Consider the following 23,560-nt stretch of genomic DNA (forward strand, 5'->3'; position numbering starts at 1 on the left):
ATTCAGAGGTGGTTTACCATTGTCTTCCTCTGAGGCTAAGAGGCAGTGACTGGCCCAAGGTCACCCAGTGAGCTTCATGGCTGTGTGGGGATTCGAACCCTGGTCTCCCAAGTTGTAGTCCAACACCTTAACCTCTACGCCACACTGGCTCTCTACATGCATCACAATACATAATAAATACCTGAACAGATTCAATCAATCAATCAATAATATTTATTGCGGTCATAGACCAAAAAGTGCACATATAGTCAATAAAATTATTCAAATACAGTAAAAATGGTTAGACAATTCTGCATTTAAATCTTCAGTAAAACCTAAACTAGGATTATTTCTAGCATACAGCTGTCATAGATCTTCTGCATTGAATAGCAGCAAAGCAAAAACTAGCAATCTTAGTTGTTATCTGCGGGGTCTGATCAGACAGAAGATAATTTACATAAAAGGCTTCATTTCTACCAGGAAGAGTTTGTAGTATTGGAGTAATTAAACAAAGTCTGAGGTCTTGATAGAAAGGGCAGTGTAGTAACACACGTTCTACCAATTCTACTGTTCCTCCACCACATGGGCAAAGTCTCTCCTTATAGGGTATTTTTGTGTATCTGCCCTCTAAAAGTGCCGAGGGCAGGACATTAAATCTAGCCCATGTAAATGCTCTTTGGTATTTAAATACCGTCTAGCGTATTTAAATATGTGGCCAATATAAATGGTCTTGGATTATACCTACATTTTGTGATTAATAATAAGTGGCCTTGTAGATCTACATCTCGAATCCGTTGAAGGATACTCTCTTCAGCTTTTACAAAGCCCAATTTAAGAATCTCGGACAAGGAGAACCCAAGACTTAATATTTTAGTATCCATCATCTTCTTCCTCTTAGATTGAAAGGCATCCATTAGGACATATGGAGCCAGATCCACAGGCGCAAAAATCAATTTCAGCCATGCCTTAATTCTGCAAGTCCAGACCCGAGCTTCTATAGTAGGGAGTCCGACTTCTAAACGAAGGATATAACTGGGGACACAACAGGCATGGCCAGTACAGATCAAAGAAAGCTGTTTTGAATTGTTTCCAAAGGAGAGTAGTTCTCGTAAGTGCTAGCCTGAGCCTCATACAATAGCTGTGGAGTGATCTTTGACACAAAGACTTGTATGGCTGCTGGAAGATATTGCCCTCCTCTATTATAGTAGAAGGAAAGGAGTGCCTTCATAGTCCTTTGGGCATTACTCACAGCTGCCTTTACTTGGGGACCCCAAGAGCCCTTTCTATGAAATATCAGTCCTAAGTATCTAAAGAATTCCACTTGCCTGAACAGATTTAAACCATCTACAGTCTTCCTCAGTGTTCTGATAAGATTTTAGGAATGTAGGAAGCTGCCTTATATCGAGTGAAACCATTGCTCCATGTAGCTCAGTATTGTGCAGTACCCTGACTGGCCTGGCAGAGGCTCTCCAGGATTTCATACAGGGAGTCTTTCCCAGCCTTACCTAGAGTTGCCGGGGATTGGGCCTGGGGCCTTCTACACGCAAAGCACATTCTCTACCACATATCTATGGCCCTTCCTGTCTTAATAGTCCCAGTTCTTCAGCTCAGTTTGCCCAGTGTGATATTCCAACACTGCTATGCCGTTGGAGCCCACTGCAAAAAATACTAATTGAAAGGGGGGGTATTTATTTATTTATTACATTTATATACCGCCCTTGCTCTCAGAAGGAGGATTATGAAATAGACAGAGAGAGATGGTAAAATATATATTTTCTCCAAAAAAAAAAAAAACCCTCACAACTTGAAAAAGCATTGCAATACCTACCAACAGCGGCAAAGGCAACAGGCAGTTGAAAACCTGCACATATCCACATTCCTAAGTGGGCATTTTTGAAACAATTTTTTTGAAAACACACTGATGCTCTTTTAAAAAGAGAGAAAACTTCAAACCTACTCAAATCATGTTTTTTCCTCTTTTTTGTTGTTGAATATTCTGTCTTTCAGTTTGTTATACAGTAGGGCCCCGCTTTTTGGCATTCCATTAACACGGCGCCAGTGGGGTGATCAGCTGGAGGGGGCTGGAGCTCCCCACACTCCAGCTGATCGCGCTGGAGGAGGGGAAGATCAGCTGTAGCGTGCCACAGCTGATCTTCTCCTCTTCTGGCGCAATCAGACTCCCGCTGGAGCTGATGGAGCCCAAGGAGGGGAAGATCTGATCTTCTCCTCCTCTGGTGCGATCAGTGGGTTAGGTTCCAGACCCCCGCGCTACAGCTGATCTGCTTTTCGGCGGTTTTTGCTTTCCAGGGTGTGTGTGTCTGGAACCTAACCTGCCGTATGAATGGGGCCCTCCTGTATTGTTTTTATGCTCTAACAATATGCCAAGACATTTCCTTCTCCTCCCCCGATAGGATTATGGGTATGCAACACAACACTAGAGGGCAGCAGCCACCAAGGTGCAAACTCCCGTGTTGTGGCTGCAGGTGGTTGACAAAAATAGGCGTCCTGCAGCTGAGCGGAGCGGGTTCCCCGTTTGACGCTGTGTCTTCCTTTGTTCCATCAGCAGGCACAGTATGTCTGGGAGCAGCAACAGCGCATGCAGCAGCAACAGCTTCTCCGGAGACAGCCTGACCCGCTACTTGTCTCAGCCACTCGCGGAGCCCACAGGCCGCTCTCCAGAGCTCATTCATCACCTGCCCCCGCCACTGCATCCCACTCCACCCAGGACACATCTTCCAAGGCTATCCCACTGCCGGTGCAAGAGCAGTCGACCAAGCCACGCTTCACCACAGGTAATGTACCAGCATTTACAGTCCTCCAAGTCTTTGAGCCTCTACAACTGGAATGTGAACCTGTGGCCCTCCAGACGTTGTTGGACTCCAGCTCCCATCAGCCCCAGCCAGCATGGGTAGTGGTCAGGAATAGTGGGAGCTGTGGTCCAGCAACATCTCTGCACTAACTTCTTGATGCACGACTGCTCTCAGGGCAGCCTACAAGAAAATAAAGCAATACAATCAGTGATGTCCATCTGAAGAAAGTTTATTTACGTGAGTGAACATTCAAATGCATAACTCCACGCCAGCAGTAAGGACATAAGAGCCTGCTGGATCAGACCAAAGGCCCATCTAGTCCAGCATCCTGTTCTCACAGTGGCCAACCAGATGCCTATAGGAAGCCCAGAAGAGCACACACTTGCCTCCTGTGGTTTCCAGTGACTGATATTCGGAAGCATACTGCCTCCAGTGTGTCTGTACAACACCCTGGAAGGGCCATGCCACATGATTTCTGCATATTTGAATTGGTTTTTCAATGTCCAGTGAGCTCAGAGAAAGTTAGAGCTTTGTGAGTGGCTTTGATGCCCCTTGTCCTTTCATTGCAGGAATTGTGTATGACTCAGTCATGCTGAAACATCAGTGCTCATGTGGGAACAACAGCAATCACCCTGAACATGCTGGCCGCATCCAGAGCATCTGGTCTCGCCTGCAGGAACGTGGCCTACGCAGTCAGTGTGAGGTAGGGGGCACTGTAGCTCCAGAGCAATGACGGGAGGGTTTTCTTCACAGTCTACCCTGCTGTGAAGCCTGTGATGAAAAGCTTATGCATAATCTGTGCATGCTCATACAGACACAACCCAGGTTCTGCAACCAGGAGTTCCTATTTTCTGAACAAATTCTTCAAGGAATCTAGGGATATATTTGCTTAGCTTTTCATAATTTATTCTGCTTCCTTGATTGTGATTTTTAGCTCATTTGGAAACTTATATATGCAAGGAAAGAGTGGCAGAGAATAGATGGAGGGGAACTTTATGCAGCCATGAGAAGTAGAAATTTGGCTTGTTTGAAGTGGAAAATATAACTTGTCACAGCACCCATTGCCTTCTCTTGCTACCAGTATTTTTAGCTTTGGTACATCTGGGAGCAGGGCTGTTGTTCTCATCTTGGGATGAAGGAGCAGCCCTCAGGCTCCAAGCTGTTAGAAAATTTAGAGCAGCAGTTCTTGGAAGTTTTGCTAGGGAAGCTCCTCTGGTTGCCTGGTACACTTTCAGATGGTCACAGAAGATCACATGAAAATAATAAAAGGAAAATAATGTAGAGCTAAAATTGTGGTTTTGTTTTGTTTTTAAGTTTCCATTGGATGCTGAAGAAGCAAGCCACTTTTCAGTTTAAATTTAAAGAGAAAAGAGACTTCCCTCTTCAGCCAAGCATGTAACTGCAGTAGAAACATCAAACACTGGACATGTGTACACAGTCCCAACAGAGGAATGCAGCTGTTGAATTTAATTTGGAAGCTTTTTAATCATTCCTTCAAATGGTGGCTCTGAAGTATGGAAATTTGACAGACCACAAGATCAAGCAAACCCAAACTAGGATTCTCATTTTAACAAGGCGTATTTCTAAACTACAAATATATGCGTGTCTCGTACCAATTCTGTGAGGGTTGCCATCTTTCTGCTGGCCATCTTAGCTCTGCTTTTCTGCATATCAAGTTGCTGAGGCCCAGGAGAAGGCCCCTTGTTTCTGGTCAGTTGTATATTCTCCAGTAATGTTTTCTCCCAAAGAACCCTGGGAATTGTAGTTTGGTGAGAGTGCTGAGAATTCTGCAATAGAGATCTGTAACTCCACTCACAGAACTACAGTTTTCAAGATACTCTTAAGGACAGGGAATTACTGTTAAATCAGTTTTTATGTGCTGTATATACACCTGCATATTTTTTTTTCAAAAAAAGGAAGCTTTTATTGAATTTACACTTCTATAGAATGGACAAAAAAGCAAGCTACAAAAACCAAAAATACCATATTCTTTCCTAAATCTATCCCCTTCCTCCCTAACTCCCCAACAAGCTTGTGTGAGAGAGAGAGAGCTATAGAAGGGTGGGGGGGAAAGGATGCAGATAAGCTGAAGAGGCAATCTGGGCTCAACGTTTAAGAACCACTGCTTTGGAGGAACCCAACCCAAGATGAAAGGCAAAAAAGCCCACTCTGCACAAAAACGCTATCACAGTACAACGAGGACCCCTGCTCCCTAGCAGTGCCCCTCTTCCACATCCACGCTAGCTGACTGCCTTCTCCTCCCCATCACGTGGATTCCAACCAGTGACTAAGATGCCCTTAAAAAAAAAAAAGCACATTTCCACAGTTCAGTGTTTGTTCCCCCAGTGCGCACATAAACACATGAGTGTTGCAGGATGGCCTTGTTAATTCAAAGGTTGTTGACTCACTGAGCAGTCAAACATCCTCATGCCTTGTAAATCCTATCCTGTGAGTTGAAATGCTGCCACATTTTCTGAAGACACCCATTTTGCAGACTCTGGACAGATGTCTGTTCACCAAAGCATTCATACATTTTCAAGAAATGGATGAACAGTCTTTTTTTTCTTTTAGAACAATTAGATTCTCCCTGTTGATCACATTAGCTTGATCATATTTAGCTTTTTTGTCACTTTCCTCCTTCCCTCTCTGCCAGGTAACTGCAACGTAGGCTTTGGAACAGGGATGCGGAAGCTATGACTCTCCAGGCCTCTTTGCCTGGCCTTAGGGACTTCTCAGGCCACAGCCTCTCCAGGTCGCACCCTTCTTGAGTGTTTTTGCCTGCCTGGAATGGCTTCTTGAACTCTGATAATGCCTCTTGCTTGCCTCAATGGAGAATAGAGAGAGGTGTATGAGTGTGTGTAAAAACCAGCCTATAGGCCTGTATCTGCTGGTGGGCAAATGCTCAGTGTCTTCACCAGCAGAATAGCTGCCTGTAGGCAAGGGGGGCTTGTATTTCCCCCCCCCCTCCAGCCTTAGTTCCATAGTTTAGCATTCAGCGTAAGATGGGCCAAGGGACAACCAGTGTTAGCTCAGAGCCACCTGGGGCCTAATCTGAGGTTCCTAATAGGCATTACAGACTGATGCTCTGCCAAGAGTGCTGTGTGTTGCTGGGAAAGTGCCTTGTTAACCAGATAGTGTAGACCTTGGAGCAGTTAATTCCCCGCCAGGAAGCTAGAGGCTATAAAAGGGTTCTCTGTTGCCTAGTTTGGTGTTGTTCAGACTGACAGACGGTTCGTACAAGACCATGCAGTCTGTTCTACCTTATTGAGTGCACCTGAGCATCATAAGTTACCCAATAAAACTCTCCTTTTAAGCAAACCTGCTGCCTTATTTGTCTCTCTGGTATCTCCGAAACCTAAGTGCCCAGGCTGGGGCATACAAGGGCAAACATAAAATTTATATTAATTACTCTACTCATTTTTCCCTGTGGCCCCCAGAAGGCTTCCCAGAAGGGAATGTGGCCCTCAGCTGGTTCCTCATCTCTGCTTTAGAATGCCAAACATTTTTTTCCATAATTGGCTCCAAGAGATGCACTGCTGCTGTGCAGTGGCCAGCCTGCTATTTACTGCTGTACAGAGGAGCTACTAGACAGTGGCCAACCTTTGCCAGCAAGGCACATTTCCTCCAGTTTAGGAGATGGGCAAAGTGGGACATGTGGCTGCCTGCCTAGAAACTGTAGGACACGCTTCCCAGTTAAGAAGCAAATGCGATTGGTTCGGCTGCTCTGTGGTTGCTAGGTGGCAGCAGCATACTTTTTCCATGGCTCACAACCAGGAAAAAAATGGCCAGCTCATAGGGTTGAAGCGTGGTGTCATCTTGGCAGGTGGAGGCAGAAGAGGAAATTGTAATGTGTGAGGAGCCATTGAGTGTAGGGAGGCAGCCAAGGGGAGTCTGAGGTAAAGAGCAAGGCCAGGCAAGACTTTCTGGGTGCACTGCTGTTGCACAGCCCCTGCTCGTTTGAGTGGGGCTTGTGTGTGGGAGGATTTCCCAGGAGATTGCATCCCATGAGTCAAAGCCACCTAGATGTCTGCTGTGCTGCTCGTATTGGCACTCAAAATCTTCTGCTTCAAGGGGCCTTCTTGCTTCTTGAGGAGAGGAGAGGAAACTGTCTGGCCTCAATTTCTAGAGCACTCAGAGTGCTATAAAATGGCCATATAGCTCAGATTTGGCCTCAATTCCTAGAGTGGACAGAGGGCTACAAAATGGCCCCATAGCTGAGGCATAGAGACAGTGAGCTCCGAATCCTAGAGGCATTTCCATATATGGAGTCCCTCACCTTCTAGAACGCTCCCAAATGCCCTTCGTGGTCTCCCACCAATAACTGGGGCAGGCCTGACCCTGCCTTTTGCACTCTCTTGACTTAATGCAGACTCTTGTTTCTCTGCCAGTGTCTCCGGGGGCGCAAGGCTACTTTGGAGGAGCTACAGTCAGTTCACACCGAGCGTCACGTGCTGCTGTACGGCACCAACCCCCTCAGCCGCCTGAAGCTGGACAATGGCAAGCTAGCAGGTAGGAGCCAATGCAGTATGCCACCCCTCACCCACAATCTGAGGCTGAGAGGAACCAAAGAGGAAAATATTGACAAAGGCTTTTCTGCCTGAAGCCAGAGGGAAGCGGGGACATCCCCACATCACTGAAGCCCCTTCAGATAAGTCTCATTGATGACTACCTTCCACAGGTCCAAAATTAGCAAGTAGACAGAAACCTGGGGCCCAGACATTCATTGTGGGAAGGGAAGGGCTGAACACCTACGATCAGAATCACAGAGGTGGTAGGGATCTCAAAGGACATCTAATCCAACCTACTGCCAATGCAGAAAATCCATGACTACAACTTCCCTGCTAGGTGACCATCCAGCTTCTGCTTAAAAGCCTGTAATAAAGGAGAATCCATCTCGTTCCGAGGCAGTCCTATTCCATTGCCAAACATCTCATACCATCAGGAAGTTCTTCCTAATTTTAGTGTGAATCCTTTTCCTTGTAATTCGAACCCACTAGTTCAGGACCTACCTTCTGGAGCAATAGAAAACAAATTGGCTCCAACATCTATGTGACTGCCCTTCAAAGAGTTCAAGAATTTTAAAGGTTGCAAAGTGAAGAAGGGTATCTTGCTTTGCCAAGTGCAGGAGTGGTTCTAATATTAGAGTCTCCTTTGAGGGTGCATCCCACAAAAATAGTGCTTGAGCATTGCGTCCATTAAAGTTCTCCTCTCTAGAGTCACTTGGGAACTTTCTGTGTCTCCTGTTTCAACATATCCTTATCCATTTTTTCCTCTGGCTACACAGACACAGAAATGCTGTTCCATACTTCCACTCTCTTATACTTGTCCCCCCCCCAATAAAATTTCACGTATTCCAAATTACAGATTGCATCCATGTGACTAACTGCAACTCATTTTAAACCGCCTTAACTGTCATGGTTTCCCTCAAAGAATCCTGGGAATTGTTACTTTATGAAGATGTTCTCTGTAAAAGATTCTCTCCTGACACTGTTTCACAGGACTACCGTTCCCAGAGTTCCTTGGTTTACATTTTGTAATGTAGCTATATACATCAAATGCAATTCCCAGATACTCAAGCTACAACCCTGGTCACTTTCTTCCTCTCTCTCTCTCTCTCTCTCTTTCTCGCAGGAATCCTCTCCCAGCGGATGTTTATCATGCTGCCCTGTGGTGGGGTTGGGGTAAGCTGCTTCTCTGTCTGTCCAGGTTGTCCCCCTTGAAGATGCCTTCCCAAGCCTTGCCCCTCCCCCAACCATGGGCTCCTGTTTCTGAAGTCAGTTTGTGTGCTTGGTTGGCACACAAAATGGAGGAAGCAACCAACTGGAATACAGCAGGTGGGGGTAGTCTGAAGGTTTAAAGCACAGATAATTGTGGTCTGTGGCTTAGCTACCTCTAACTGGCATAGCCAAGTGGTGTAAACAGAAGTGACCACCAGGGAGAGGCACCTGCATGGCTTACCAGGAGGGAAAGCAGTGGGAAGATCAGTGTTCAGGTCGCCCCACAGCACCAGCCTGCCCTGCCTCCTCACCCTCCCAATAAACTGTAGTGATGCAGCTGCCAGGAGAGCAGATACGCGCGCGCACACACTGGTGGCTCCTGGATGTAAAGTAGGTACAGGGCAGTGGAGCCCCTGCAAACAAGTAGAGGATTTGTGAGTTAAGGGGTTAATGCAAGCCTTGGGCCCCAGACAGAGAACAGAGGGATTTTCCTGTCTTGTTCTGTCTCATCCTGGCTGTCCTTCTCTCTGACTGCCAAGGGTCACAGAGCACCTTCCTCTGCCTTTTATATATCTGGCTGTTCTCCACACCTCCCTTGTTCTGCTTATGAGCAGACCTTTCCTCACAAGCCTGGCCTCTCTCAGGCTCAAGATCAACAGGGAGAGCTAGCTCCTTGCAGCTTCCCCTGTGGTTCCTCTTTCCGACCAGCCACATCTCTTGTCCTTCCTGCCCCCTGTCATAGACCTCCTGCCAACATCCTAGGGTCGGTGGGGGACAGCCTATGGTGAAATGGAGGTGTACCATGAACCCTCGCGTAGGGAGTCTCATGAACTCCATCCCGTCTGGAATTCACCCTGGGATTGTGTACGCTTCCAGTTCGGGTAGAATTGGTTCTGGTTCCAGCACAGCGCCTTGGCAACATCTTGATATTGGATAGAGCAGGTTCCAGTAAGCCCGTTGGCCGTCCTAGTCTTTGCCACACAGAGACAGTTTCCAGCACATTGTGAGGTCACAGTGACATTGTTGATGACACTGGAACCCACAACAGCTGTCTCTGGGCATCTGTGACAGGGGCTGATGATCTCTCTGTGATCAGTTGACCGAGCCTGAATATATCCAGAATGCTGCCCAGAGGTTTTGGTGGAACCTTGGCTGTGTACACGCAATACATTTAAAGCACATTTAAAAAACATTCTTCTCCCCCACCCCAGAAGAATCCTGGGAATGGTAGCTATCCCCTCATTGAGCTATAGTAACCAGCATGCTGCAGTTCTCAGGACCTTTTTGGTGGGGGGTGTTCTAAATGTTCTAAGGCACGCAGCCTTAGTTTTATTTTGTTTTTTAAATGCTGATTCAGCTAAAACATTTCTGAAGGTTCAACCCATCCTAGACAACAGGACTCCTTTCTTGAATATAGTCTCCCCAGCACACACACCTTAAAATAGGATGGCTGATGCAAAAGAAGGCAGGCTTCCTGTACCTTTAATAGTTGTGTAGAAGAGGGATTTTTTTCAGCTGGTATCATTTGCATGGCATGCTATCCCTGCTGAAGTTCCGGCTTCTACATGGCAATTAAAGGTGCAGGAGCCCTGTCCAATTTTTCACTTGTCCACCTTACCTTAAAGGCCTCCCTCTGAGGCCTGCTTCTCACTAAAGTGGCAACTAGTGTTGAACCACTTCAGGCTGCAAGTGCGGTGAGGCGCTCACATGACAGAATGCTCCTCCATACTTTTGTTGCCATAGGAAACTACATCTATGCTGGGCAGGGGTCTGTGTGTAGGTGTACGTAGGGCCATTTTCATCATGGGAGCCTCCACCTGCAGGCTGAAATGGTATGACCAAGTCACGTGTTCTACCACCTCAGCTGGAACTAGTCCTGTTGTCTGCAGCTTCCAGAAAGCAATTGCTTTAGGGTGGTGGTCCATGTGATCATCCACATATTGCCTGCATTTGTGTGTGTATGTGTGTGTGTGTACACACACATATATACATATACAGGCATACACACGTATACATATATCACAGTGGCTCCCTCTTCAGCTTTGGATGTCTGACTCAGCCGCGCCAAACGATTTTGCAGGTACATTGCCTCTGGGGTGGATGTAAGGTTAGATTTGGGGGGATGTTCCCCGTCCCTCCTCCTCTCTGGCTCTTGTGTCCCTCTCCTCTGGGCTCTCTGCCACGTTCACTTTCATTCATTGCCTTCTTGCGTGCCTTTTCTGTTTTCTGTTTTTTCTTGCTCTCTTTTCCAGGATGCTGCCTCCCAGCCCATCCCTGCTCTCCTTCTCTTTAACCTCTTGCACACGTCTGTCTTGGGCCTCTGTACCTTCATCCCTCTTCCTTCCCCTGGTCCTTTACTGATGGGCCTTGGCTCCTCTCTTCCCCCTCCCCTGCACCTGGAGGAGAGAAAGAGAGGGAGACAGAGAGCGAGCGCGCACGCCTGGAGCAGTCAGGCAGAAGGGGGGTTCTGCTCACACATGGAGTTGATCAGAAGAGAATCTCTGAGGTTTTCCGGCTCTTACTTTGCCGATGACGTGATCCTGATCAAACCAAGATGTTTGTTTTGAAAAAAAAAATCAAATAGAATCAAGAAGGTAAAAAGAATGGGTTCTTCCTGCCCCTATTTTTCCCCAACTGGTGTTGCCTAGAGGGGGATGTCCTGGGCAAGCCATGGCCCCCTGGAACGCAGCCTTGGGGCTGGTGTTGAGTCTGTGGGAGCCCCACCAAAACGTTGATATGTTGTGGACCATGCTGCCTTCTGGCCCTATTGTTATTGTTAATCACCAGTGAGCACTTGTCACATGCAAAGTGCCATGCGGTTCTTAGTTGCCCTCACAACAATCCTGTGAGGTAGATTCTTAAGTGTGTCTGATTTTCCAGGCAGGGAACTGAGTTTTAAAGGTGACTTGTCCAAGGCCACTCAGTGAGCCCTAAGTTGAGTTTCCATTTGAATCCAGGCCTCCTTGGTCCAAGACTAATGGTCTGCCCAGGGGGCGGGGGTTGTACTGGCTCCATAACCTTCTGCCCTATTTACTGGGTTGTATGTGTTTGTGCATGCGCATCCTGACAGTGTATGTTTTGGGGTCATCCTTTTCTGTACATGAAAATGTAACGATAGGGGCCCTTCCAAAATACACTGCAGGTTAATCTCTGTTTGTCTCCTCTGGTGTCCAGGTGGATAGTGACACCATCTGGAATGAGCTGCACTCCAGCAATGCGGCACGTTGGGCAGCTGGCAGCGTCACCGAACTGGCCTTCAAAGTGGCCAGCAGGCAGCTCAAGGTAAGAGGCTAGCATTAAAAGAACAAGGAGCGACTTGGATCATAGCAAACCTCTCTGCCCACCCCCAGCTCTGTGTCTTGTTTATTTATTTTTTCTTTTTGCCACCATCATCAAAATCGATGGGGTGTTAGGAGGCCAGAAAAATGTGCTGGGGGAGGAAGCAGGTGAGGGTTCCAAGCTAGCCCCCCCCCCCCCGGCCAGATGTATAGGATTGTGATATCCGCAGGTTGTTAGCTCTAAGCAGTGCTTTGAGGGTGGGGTAAAAAATGAGGTGCCGGCACTCATACCTTGATAAAAATGCTGTGGATGCCAGTACCCAATGGTTGCCACAGGCAGTCAAAAAAAGAGGAGCCAGTACTCTGTGCCAGTGAATACCATCACACAAAAAAAGCCCTGGTAAATAGCAGAGAAAAACACTGGCAGAAGGGGCTTGGAGAAGGCAAGGCTTGGAGATGATTCCCACAAATGCCTGGACAGGCTGTTTATATTCTTTGTCCAAAGTGTCTCATCTTTTTCTTCTTCTGGGGATATCCAATGTTAGCAATATGCAGAGCAGACGCATTGAAATCAGCGGACTTTTAAGTGCACCAATTTCAGTGAGCGTGCCGTGATTATGACTAACACTGGATATCACCCTTTCTTTCTTTTGTCTCTAATTGCCATCGTTGCTGGGTGGGGGTGGGGGTGGGGTTGAAGAACACCTCTCTGCGTCTTGTCCTTACCTCCATTCTCTCTACAGTTTCATTGTCAGATATTTCAAGGCACTGAATAAGCCTGGAATCTGAGTAACTTTTGCAAAACTCAGCAGATGTGTGGAAATAAATAATATGATTTGCGCCAGAGAGTCTGACAGGGATGATTAGAGTTTCTTAAACATTTAGATTGGTTATGGTGCAGAAGAGACACAAACACACACATCTGATGAGAGGGCAGGCTGTTCTAATAGAATGACTAATGCTGCTAATTAGAACTTCCAGTAAGGTGTTGCTCAAAATCATATCCTGCAGTGAAGCCACGAGTGCTGTTGGGAGGAGGAGTGCCTTTTCTGTAGTGGCCCCCAGACTTAGGCACTGAGCTTCAGAAAGGGGTGTAGTAATGTTTCCTTTTGTTGGGTTGTCTGGAAAAAATGCCTGTTTATATTCACAGGCGTATAACAGTTGAACTGGGGACATTTTAACTAAGACTGATCTAAAAGTTCAACTGTTTTCTCTTTCAGGCTGAATTAGTCCCTCCTGAGGGGAGAAAATACTATTTCCCCCCCCAAAAACACACACCCCATAATGATAATCGTTTTAAAGCCTATTCACTGTTGGTCATTTCTTTTTGTATCCCATACTATGACACATTTTTTTCTTCATAGAATTAGCTCATCCAGTCAGGGAATACATAGTGGATATGATGATGTCATGGTGCTATGTAGGTAATACGATTTAACTAGTGGTAGCATCACTAAGGGCAAACAAAGCCAACAGAGAATGAGGGCACCATGTGTTGGACTATATGTGTGGACGATCCCAGCAAATCAAAGCAATTGCCTTGCAGTTTTCAGTTCCCCAGACATAAACCAAGATACTGCTAGAGATATTCACACAAAAAACCCTTCATTTAATCCCCACTGGACTTTGTGCCTGTTGGTACCAAATTGTTTGGTTAGCTACTTCAAACTGCAAGAGAGATGAGCAGATCAGAAGCACCATTAGTTGTAAAATAATAACTCTGCAAATTAAGCTTGATAGGTTTTATACAAAATGGGAGAAGGATTTAATAAATTATCAAACAAGAGTTACACCTTTGTTAGACAACATTCTTTCAGTTCTGAGAGTGTTTAAGAGATCATGTTATACAAACCAACCTTCTCAAAATATCAGCACATTTTGATTAATGGGTTCGATTTAGAGCAGGCAAGGGGCACTTACGTTCGTAAGTCAAGTGCAGTGGGAAGAAAATCGTAATATATAATAATAATAATAATAACAGCCAGTAATACTGTCATAGTCATTGTTTTAACAGTACAAAATTACAAACAACCCCACCTCCCAGCTTTATCTCTCCAGTACATCCACTGGGCACGATCCAACCAAAGTTAAGCACTTTTGTGTCTAATCATTTCAGTGGAATAGTTAAGCACTTGTTTAAGTCTTTCTCATTGAAATCAGTGGGACTTCATCCAGAGGAATGGCTTTCTTAGTCTGTTGCTGCAAAAAGCAATGGTGAGTTTCGGCATCTTTAAGGCTATCACGTTTATTGTGATATAAGCTTTTGGGGGCCAAAGCGCATGTTTTCAAGCGCATGAAATGATCACCTCAGTCCATAAGTGTATCTTTCCTGAGTACAGAGAGAAGAAATGTTTAGCTGTGGCCTTGCCGTACACATAAAGTGGGATAAATACAATAAGTATAGTAGCCGCATCTGAAGAAAGACAAAATAAGAGCAAGATAGAAGCAAAAGAAAAAAACAACGTCCAATTTTTCAACTTACAAACACATATATTCAGACATGATTTAAAACACGTATCACTCAAAAACCACTTCACTTACAATGACTCATCCAGTATCTAATATGTATTTTTATATTGGGAGTTCTACTATTTCTGTGAATCATGTCACAATGAAGTTTATCACACCATTCACCCATTTTTTTAATTGTTGTCTTGCAGAATGGCTTTGCTGTTGTACGACCTCCAGGACACCATGCAGACCCTTCGACAGCTATGTAAGGATAGCACCTCTCTTTTTGCCCTCTCCTTCTTGGCTCACAGCTCGTCTTTCTGATGGAAATGTGCCCTTTGAGCTCAACATGTCAGGGAAATTCTGCTCAGGGAGTAAGCATGGGAAGCCAAAGAAAGCCTGTAAAATGTAGGCTTCCCCCCCCCCCCAGGGGAGGGGTGGAAGAAAGAAGTGCTTTGCCAGCCCTTTGATCAGTACTTCCCAAAGCACTGAGCATAGGGCTAGCAATCCCCTTTGTGCTGTGGCTCCCAAATGCTTGCGAGCCAGCTGGCTGTCGAGTGCTTGGGAACCCCACACAAGGGATTTTGACATGTGGGCGGAACAACCCGTCTGTCAATCATATGATATAAAGATGTGTGATTGGCAGGTGGGCGGGGCAGGTCTACCCCACCCACCTACCTGCCAAATGTGGCCCACGAGACCAATCCTAATAAGGCTAAATCCAGTGTCCTTCTGATAGAATGTTGAGCTCAGGCTCTGGCAAGTTTCCAGGAGAAGGCAACCAAAAAATATGTATTTGTAATGCACTTTTGCACAATCCAGATTAGGTGCACAGATGGAATAGTGCAACAAATTCCATCCCCTTCCCTGCCTAAAATCTGGTGCTCTGTGCCTCTCTAGGACTTTGGGAATGTCTCCATTTGGTCCATATTATAAGACTAATCTTTGTCCAGCAGAGAGACAGCAGGCAGCCATGCAGGCAGCCATGTACAAGAGAAAGGGTTGGGTGTCCCATGTGTAGGTTTTTTTGTGGGAGAGGAATATCTCAGGGCACTTCCTGTTTGGGATGCTGACCTCCTTCCCTTCCTCCTTCCTTGGCAGGGGTTTCTGCTTCTTCAATTCAGTGGCAATTGCAGCTAGGCAGCTCCAGCAAAAAGGGGAAATCGGCAAGATCCTCATTGTAGACTGGGTGAGTCACCATCCCCTAAACTAATCTTTCTCCCTGTTCTCAGACTACAAGTTGGTTTCTCATCATCCTTACAGAGATGCAAAGTGTAACATTTGGTCCTGGGTGAGAGGGTCAAAGACAGATGTCTTCACACTCCCTCCACGCAGAGATGCATCTGGCACCCTCATTATGTAGTTTTCATCGGATGCCAGAGACCCTTTGGCCTTTTCACACCTGAAATATATATATATTTATTTAAGGCCCGCTCTGTTCTCTTGATTGTAATCTGTTTTAATTGATTTTAATATTGTATTTTTAAATTATTGTAACCCACCCTGTGACTTCATGGTGAAAAGTAGGTAATAATAATAACTAATAACAATAACAATAACAACTCATGCACTCCACCCCCACCTTGCCCTCCTCCTGCTCCTCCTCAGGATGTTCACCATGGCAACGGGACGCAGCAAGTGTTCTACAGGGACCCAAATGTCCTCTACATCTCTTTGCATCGCCACGATGATGGCAACTTCTTTCCCGGAAGCGGAGCAGCAGATGAGGTAAACCTCCGTTTAATGAATCTCTTGTTCACCCTAGAAAGACAGCTCTTGTTAGGGGGAAATGGGTAAGAGATAGGACAGGGGTGACTAACCCATGGCCCTCCAGATGTTGTTGGACTATATCTCCCATCATCCCTGATCATTGGCCATGCTTCCCCATCCCTGAGACAAAAGGTGTCTTAAACCTGAGGGTGCAGGCAACATGGCTTTTCAGCCAGTGTGGCCCAACAAACAGCAGATTTTGTCTTTGGAGACCTGACTTCAAATCCTGATGTAACATTATGTACTCTCTGTGTGACTTTTAGATGGGTTGCTACATCAGGAGGTCCCAGCATGGCCCTGCCAATGTTAGGTCTTTGGATTGTTTAAAAAAATACATTGCCAATGCACATCTTGAAAAATTATATCTGTTCACAAAAGACGGTAGGTTTGCATCATTCATCAGATCCCTAAAATGAAACTAGCCCAAGGAAAGGGTGATGAGTTCTAATTGATATGTGAAACCCTCTTTCACTACCAGGTCACAATACTTCACTAATGTTAGATGCCAGAACTGGCAGAATTCCCCCTATTACATTACTCTTGAAGAGGGGTAGGGAAGCTATAGTCCGCCAGGTGTTGGTGTCCAACAATTAGCCATGCTGGCTGGGGCTGTTGGAAGTTGGAATCTAACATCTGGAGCATTACAGGTGCCCCGTTCCTGTCTTGAAGGCACAGGAACCCTCTCAGGGGCAAGACCTGGCACCCTCATGTTCTCTTGTCTCCATGGCCTGTGGCCCCCAATCCTCTATTTATTCCACCCGTCCTTCCTTTGTTTCTCTGTCTAGTGTGTACTCTGCCCTTTTCCTTCAGCAACCTAGCCTCTAAACACTCTGACCTTTAGGTTCCCCATCTCTTGACCTAGCATTTAGTCTTACTCACATAGTTCATCCTGCCCACGCTTTTAATTCTAGCCTGTCTGACCGCTATCTGTTTCCAAAGAAACTGGACTGCAAACCTGTTGTTGTGCCAGCACCATTGTTCCCTGAGCAACCAGAGCGTTAGCACTAGAGTCAACTGGTCAGTATCGGAGGTTTCAGTGCCTCGGGGATAAGCCCTTAGCAACATATTGGTATATAAGCAGCGACTGCTTCTGGACTTTACATATTGCATCACCCATATTCATACGTTTTTAAAAACAAAAATGCCCAATTGTGATCAAAAGAGCCTTTCTTGAATCACTGGGCAAATCACTTGCAGGGGAGGACTCATTATAGCAAAGCTGGAGAACTCCCAGCTCTAGCAAGAGATGGTGGGGTTTCCTCCTAGCCAGGAGGGCGGGAGAGCAGGCCAAACTCTTTTTGTCATTTCAAATCCATCATGTTTTACAACCTGCTTTCAAAGGGGCTTAGCGCTGAGAGTGGCCAGAACTTCAGTTGGCTCCCATCTGGTTCTCATCTTCCCCTGCAAGAGCAGAAGATATCAAAGGCGCGGAGGCATTGTTTATGATGGTGCACGGATCCCTGTGAGGCTGTGGCGTATCACTCGAGGCTCCCCCTCTGCTGTTTATGAGCTGTTTCCCCCTCTTTCATCTGCACCACTGTCTGTTGCAGCTTTGCCAAAATGGAGGGCTGGAGCAGAATTCTCAGGGCCTCTGGTATGGATCTGTCTCTCTCTCTTGCCCAAATAGCATGCATGATATGATCTAGAAGGGCAGAACAACAACAAAGGTTGTCTCCTCCCCACACACACACACCTGTCACCCACTCCCATTTGATTTCCCTTGCTCCCATGGAAAACACCAATGCCCTGGCCCCTCCCTGCAAAATTCCACTCCTGGACATTGTTATATTTATTTATCTATCGCCTGACACACACATGCCTCAAGGCAATATACAGTACAGCTAAAAAAGCAATTAGGAACAGTACATTACAGTTGCTTTTGCACACACAGCCAGTCAAGTCCTGGGTTGTATTCCAAACATAATGAAGGTTCAGGAGCATTGTTTGTTCTAGAGGGCAGGCATTTATCTAGATCAGAGGCATACAACTCAAAACACTGTGAGGACTATTTTATTCCATACAGTAAGTTATCTTGTGCCATGCTTCAGTCATGCTGCAGGCCATGTGCCCTCCATTAACAGTAATAAGATGCTGGACATGGATATATATATTTCCTCCAGGATCAGAGGCAGTATGCCTTTGAATACCAGTTGCTGGGGATCACAAGTGGGAGGGTGCTATTTATTTTATTTATTTATTTAATTTAATGTCCTGCTTGTGGGCTTCCCAGAGGCATCTGTGGGAAACAGGATGTTGGACTGAATAGGCCTTTGGTCTGATCCAGCAGGGCCCTTCTTACATTCTTATGATATTCTTTGGGCTTGCATTTCCTTTGGTATTACAGTGTTTGAGGCAAGAGTTCAAACACACAAACGTGCATGCACACAACCTTCTGCAGTATCAGCAACACCAGAGGAGCGCTCAAGCTTAGTGGTGAATCCATGCTTACTCAGTAATCTAGAACTGGGCCGTCCGCACAGAGTGGGAAAGAGGTTGATGTGCTTCCTACACGTAGAGCTGCAGGACATTGGAAGAAGTAGCTTATCCTCTGCAAACATTCTTAATGTATCATAGCACATGACTGTATTTTGGAAAGTAATTGCTGCCCACGCTGTATGTCAAAAACTTCTGTTGCTTTTCTGAAATACCTTCATACATGGATTTAGTCTCACTGCCACGAGCTGTTTTCCATACAAAGCTTCTCAGACTTGCTCCAGGCCCCATCTGCAGTGCAGTGAAAAGGTAGGGCCTTTTCAGAGGTGGCACTGCAGTCCTTGGCTCAAATATCCACCAAGCCATATCATTATTGCCTTAGCAGGAGTGTGAAAAAATTTTTGTTCACACAATCATTGTTGAGATAGGATCCTGGATCCCTAGCCATGTCTTGCTGTTACAAATAATTAATCATACTACTTTTGTTTTATAACAATCTGTTTTTAAACATTTTTTTAAAAAAATCTTCTTTTGTGCAGAGCGTTCAGGACCTGTTTTTAAAAAGACACATTTTTAAAATGTATCATTTGTAAAAACGTATCATCACCATGAAACTGTTTTCATTACTGACTCTTAAAAAGCCATTTTGTCTCCAGCACATTTTTGGGTTGAATTTTTGAATGTGGTTCCATGTATCATGCAACACAGGAAACAGCCAGTTTTAATTTGAACTAGGAAAATGCCTGACAGTATGATGGGAGGGTGGTGTATGTTTGTGTGTGTGTGAAGGAGGTCAGTGTGAGAGAACGACTGGCCCAGTTTTGTTTTGTTTTAAAATACTCCTCTGAGCAGTTAGAGCAGCCTTCCCCAACCTGGTGTCCTCCAGACATTGCTGGACTACAGTTCCTATCATCCCTGACCATGGACTGTGCTGGCTGTGGCTGATGGGAATTTGAGTACAACAATCATCTGAAGGGCCATAGGTTGAGGAAGACTTGAGTTAGAAAGTCATAAAGCAGCTTATGGTCTGCCACCAGTCCCCCCCTCTTGTCATAGAAGAACACAGCACCTGGGCTCTCCCAGTCCTAGGAAATGGTTGATATACTTTGTATTTTAAAGAACAGCAACAGCAACAACAAAAAGTTAACATTTGGACTTCTGTCTTGCAAGCCACTGTGATATGATCACACAGAAGCAAAGTACAGAAAACTGATTTAAGTACACATCGGCAAGTTAAATTGTTTGTGCTGATGTTTTGTCCTATTATTGTAGGCTGTCCATATATGTCCAGCATTGATGACAGCGTCTCAGATTTTTCTGGTCCCTATGAAATGCATTATCTGGTACATTGAGAAAGTGTGTGTGGCTCCCTGCATGTGACTAGGAAAGGTCAGAAGAACACACTGCCTTAAGGAGCCTCTCTGTTTCTCTCTCTTTCAGGTGGGCTCTGGTGCTGGAGAGGGCTTCACCGTCAACGTTGCTTGGACAGGCGGACTTGACCCACCCATGGGAGATACAGAGTACTTGGCTGCTTTCCGGTAGGTGCCCCTCCCCCACTTCTCAAACCTTGGGCCATAATCCTCTTTAGCTTTTGGGGCCCCATGCACTTAAAGCCAGTTGAGGCTTCTGTTAATAACCTTTCAGTTGCATTGAGAAGAAATTGAAAAATTAGGGCCCCTCCTGATATCTTTTTATTGTGCATTTGTGATTATTTGCGCTCATTATGGTTATATGCAATACACATTCCATACCGTTTGTGCCTGCAAAACTTTTGGGGAGGAGATAATGTTTCATTTCCAATCAGTACATGTCCTGTCGCTTCTTGCTGAAATCCTGCATTTATACAACAAATGTTCTGGGGATCTGTTTGTTCCACTTTTGTTGCGCTACAGCGCCAGAGTGCCGCTCCAGGTGGCAATAATGCAGTAACATTGGAGAAGCATCGCATAACAACTAATCAGGCACAATGGTGTGTGGATAGTCCAATATAAATTCACCACTAATGCACTACTGCTGCATCAATGGCATATTGCAGGATATACTCAGGGGGGAAAAGTCAGCATGGAGGGGCCGCCATAGGATGCAGGTCCTGCTACTCTTTTGGAAGAGTTCTTTTCTTACTTACAACTGGTAGCTTAAGTAAACATTGACACTGGTATTCTGTGTTTTATGGTTTGTTTAATTAAGCTAGTTAGTTAATAAAATTGTTACCTGCACTTCACTGCAAAAACATATATATAATAACCAGGATAACCATACATATCTCTTGTTATAGCCAGGGAGCTAATGACGGCAAACTCAGGCCACTTCCAGACTGTTGCTATTTTGCAGGTGGGATTGAATCACATACCGACAAATTCAGGTTGCACATTTAAAGTGGATTTGGCACTCTTCTGCAACAAACCCACTTCCCCCACACACTTACAAAAACATTTTTATGGTAAGGAAAGTGCAATGGAATGTGTGGGATAACAGTTGCTTGATGCAGCGCAGTGTAACTTACCTGCAAGCAAATCAAAATGAATGCTCAATAACCACTGGATGTTGTATCTCCCCCACCCACCCCCCAGCAAATCTTTGTGCAAACAAATCAGGATGAATGCTGTATAAACAGATCATCTGGAAGCAGTCTCAGATATTAGTATCCATTAAACACCTGGGTGAACACATGTGTCTTAGGTTGGCATCTAAAGTTGATCAGGATTGGCACCAGCCGTATTTCAAAGAGTAAGAATTCCACAGTTAAGGCATCACCATTGAGAAGACCCTCCCATGGGCTGCCACATGGCGAGCCTCAAAAGGATAGGTTTCTGCCCTGAGGACTTTACAGTCTATACCTGAGATTAGGTGAGGAGGGAGAAAACCTAGAAACAAGGGAAAAGGCACAAGGAAGTAGAAATTTTAAATTCATTCTGTAGAACCTGAGCGGAAGCTTGCAAAATCTCAGCTCCTGTACTAATTCTAAAGCTGTGGTGTTGGAGATCTCCGATTTAAGGTTTTACTTGTAGACTTTGCAAAACCTCAGGTCCTTTACTACCTAGCTAAATAAGCAATGCCTAGATCTGAATTGAGAAACTGAGTAGCTTAAACCTACCCCTTCGACTTTACAACATGGCAATATGAATTATTTGCATGTGTTTACTTGTATTATATTATCTGAAGGAATGCAAAGTTGCCTGATTTTCTGGCTTTTTATTTTCATCACAGGGAGGGGGGGATTCTTCAGAGTCAGGAAAGGAAGCCTTAAGGCTACTGTGCTGAGTGTATGTACTTGGAAGCGAGTCATAATTGAATCTATTGAGAATTACTTCCAAGTAAACATGATTAACCTTAGAACCAGGCTGTAAATGTCTCTTTTTTAGATTGTCAAAAGTTGCATGCACACCTCTGCTGGCAGCTCCAGTGCTTTTTTCCCCTTCCTCACACTCTGGCCCCTAGGCTAGGCTGCCCCTAGCAAACCATCTGGAAACCTTAAGCCAAGCCCCAAAGTCCTTTTTATCCCCTTCTCACATTTGCTTTGCCACAGTGTGGCTCCTCCTGATAACCTGTGGCCTCCCAGATGTTGCTGGACTACAGCTTGCATCATCCCTGAACATTGCCCATGCTGGCTAATGTATCCAGCAACATCTGGGGAGTACCACGCTGGCTAGCCCTGCTGTAAAGGTAATGTCAATGGCCACAGGCCATGAGGAGCCTGTGCCATGACTCCTCTGCTGTGCAAGCTTAGTCCCGGTTTCCCACATAATAATTGCAACACTACACATTTATGTAGTACTTTTGGAATGTTCAAAGAGCTGTGCATACATCATCTTGATAACAACAGCTCTATAAGATAGGCCAGTACTATGATCCCCATGTTTTTAGAGGAGTAGACTCTGAAGCTCTGAGAAAGTGGCTACCTGGTGATTTAATGGGAAAAGCAAAACCCGGGACTTCCTGTTTCTTAGCTTAGGGCCAAGCAAGACCTGATGCCATTTACACAATTAGCACCTTTGTGATTTTTTTAAAAAAGTAAATAGCAGGTGTACAGGGAAGGCAATTTAGATCTGGAGACTGGCCAGGAGGATAAAGACATTTTAACCTTTCCCACTGTGGTCTGGATCATTTCCCACCGACCCCCGACCCTGTACCTGCTCTTTGCACTGGAAGGAAAGCTATCACTGATGTGAATGAAAGTTCTCCTTCCAGCACAAACCAGTGGGGGGGGGGGATCTGGATCTGAACCACAGTGAGGGGCAAAGGGTTAAAAAAAAATGCCTCACCACCAAGGTGTGATCTGGATCAGGGACCCAGCACCTGCTAATTTTAAACTTTTTGTTCTTGGATTTAAAAGTTAGATGTTTGGCTCCGGTATATACCCACTGTGCATCTGGTGGATCATTTATTAATATGTTGTACCGAGTACTGGGAAATTCTGTAATCTGATGTGCTGTACATAAAAGGCTTTTTAAAAACATCTTTTATTTTTCAGGCCACAGCTATTTACTTACATTTTTTTTAAAATCACACATTTGTGGGAGTAATGTCACATCTAGTTTGCCCTTTAGTCAACTGTGCTCCACCAGCTGCCAGTTACCTTCACAGCGCGAGAAGAAGCTACACTCCAGTGGCTCCCACCCACCCCCCACACACAGAGTGAACAGAGGTCCTTAGGCCTCAGTTTTGCCACGTGGCCAGAGCCTGCACTTCCAGGCCTCAGTCCCCATGAATAAGGCTGAAATCGCTTGGCAGAACCCCAGTTTGGAATCACAAACCCAGTACGTGCCAAGCTTGGGCTTTGGCAAATGGCCACCCTCCCACAGCTGCCCAGCATATGTGCTTTGATTGCACTTAAAAGGGCTCTATAAATAGTTTCACCCCCGCCCTTCACTGTACACAGAAATGCAGCTCCCAGGCCCTATGGATATCGTGCCTCTTTGAGTTGTTTGGCAAGCGTGACCCAGCTGATGGATGGGCCTTTAGAGAAGGCTGGGATTTCATCCCAGCGGACAAGATTGCGGGCCTGCTGGCCTCTCTCTAAGAGAGCTGGGAAAAGCTTGCTCCGTGGAACATCTACAAAAGTAACTTGAGTCCGAGCCAACTTACCCTTGACGTTGCTGGGAACAGGTCCAAACTGATGAGC

General features: G+C 45.6%; 1 protein-coding gene across 7 annotated transcripts in view; it reads left to right on the forward strand.

Moving 5' to 3' along the window:
• Positions 1-23,560, forward strand: part of HDAC7 (histone deacetylase 7) — a 225,268-nt gene that overhangs the window by 185,183 nt on the left and 16,525 nt on the right. For all 7 annotated transcript variants that reach the window (XM_061614534.1, XM_061614536.1, XM_061614533.1 and 4 more), the window contains 9 exons: positions 2,543-2,771; positions 3,359-3,492; positions 7,178-7,298; positions 8,421-8,470; positions 11,681-11,788; positions 14,445-14,500; positions 15,337-15,424; positions 15,844-15,963; positions 19,879-19,976. In XM_061614534.1, coding sequence (XP_061470518.1) covers positions 2,543-2,771; positions 3,359-3,492; positions 7,178-7,298; positions 8,421-8,470; positions 11,681-11,788; positions 14,445-14,500; positions 15,337-15,424; positions 15,844-15,963; positions 19,879-19,976 — 1,004 coding nt within the window. The remainder of the gene's footprint in view (positions 1-2,542; positions 2,772-3,358; positions 3,493-7,177; positions 7,299-8,420; positions 8,471-11,680; positions 11,789-14,444; positions 14,501-15,336; positions 15,425-15,843; positions 15,964-19,878; positions 19,977-23,560) is intronic.

This window comes from Rhineura floridana, chromosome 3, assembly GCF_030035675.1.
Source record: "Rhineura floridana isolate rRhiFlo1 chromosome 3, rRhiFlo1.hap2, whole genome shotgun sequence".
Lineage (NCBI taxonomy): Eukaryota > Metazoa > Chordata > Lepidosauria > Squamata > Rhineuridae > Rhineura > Rhineura floridana.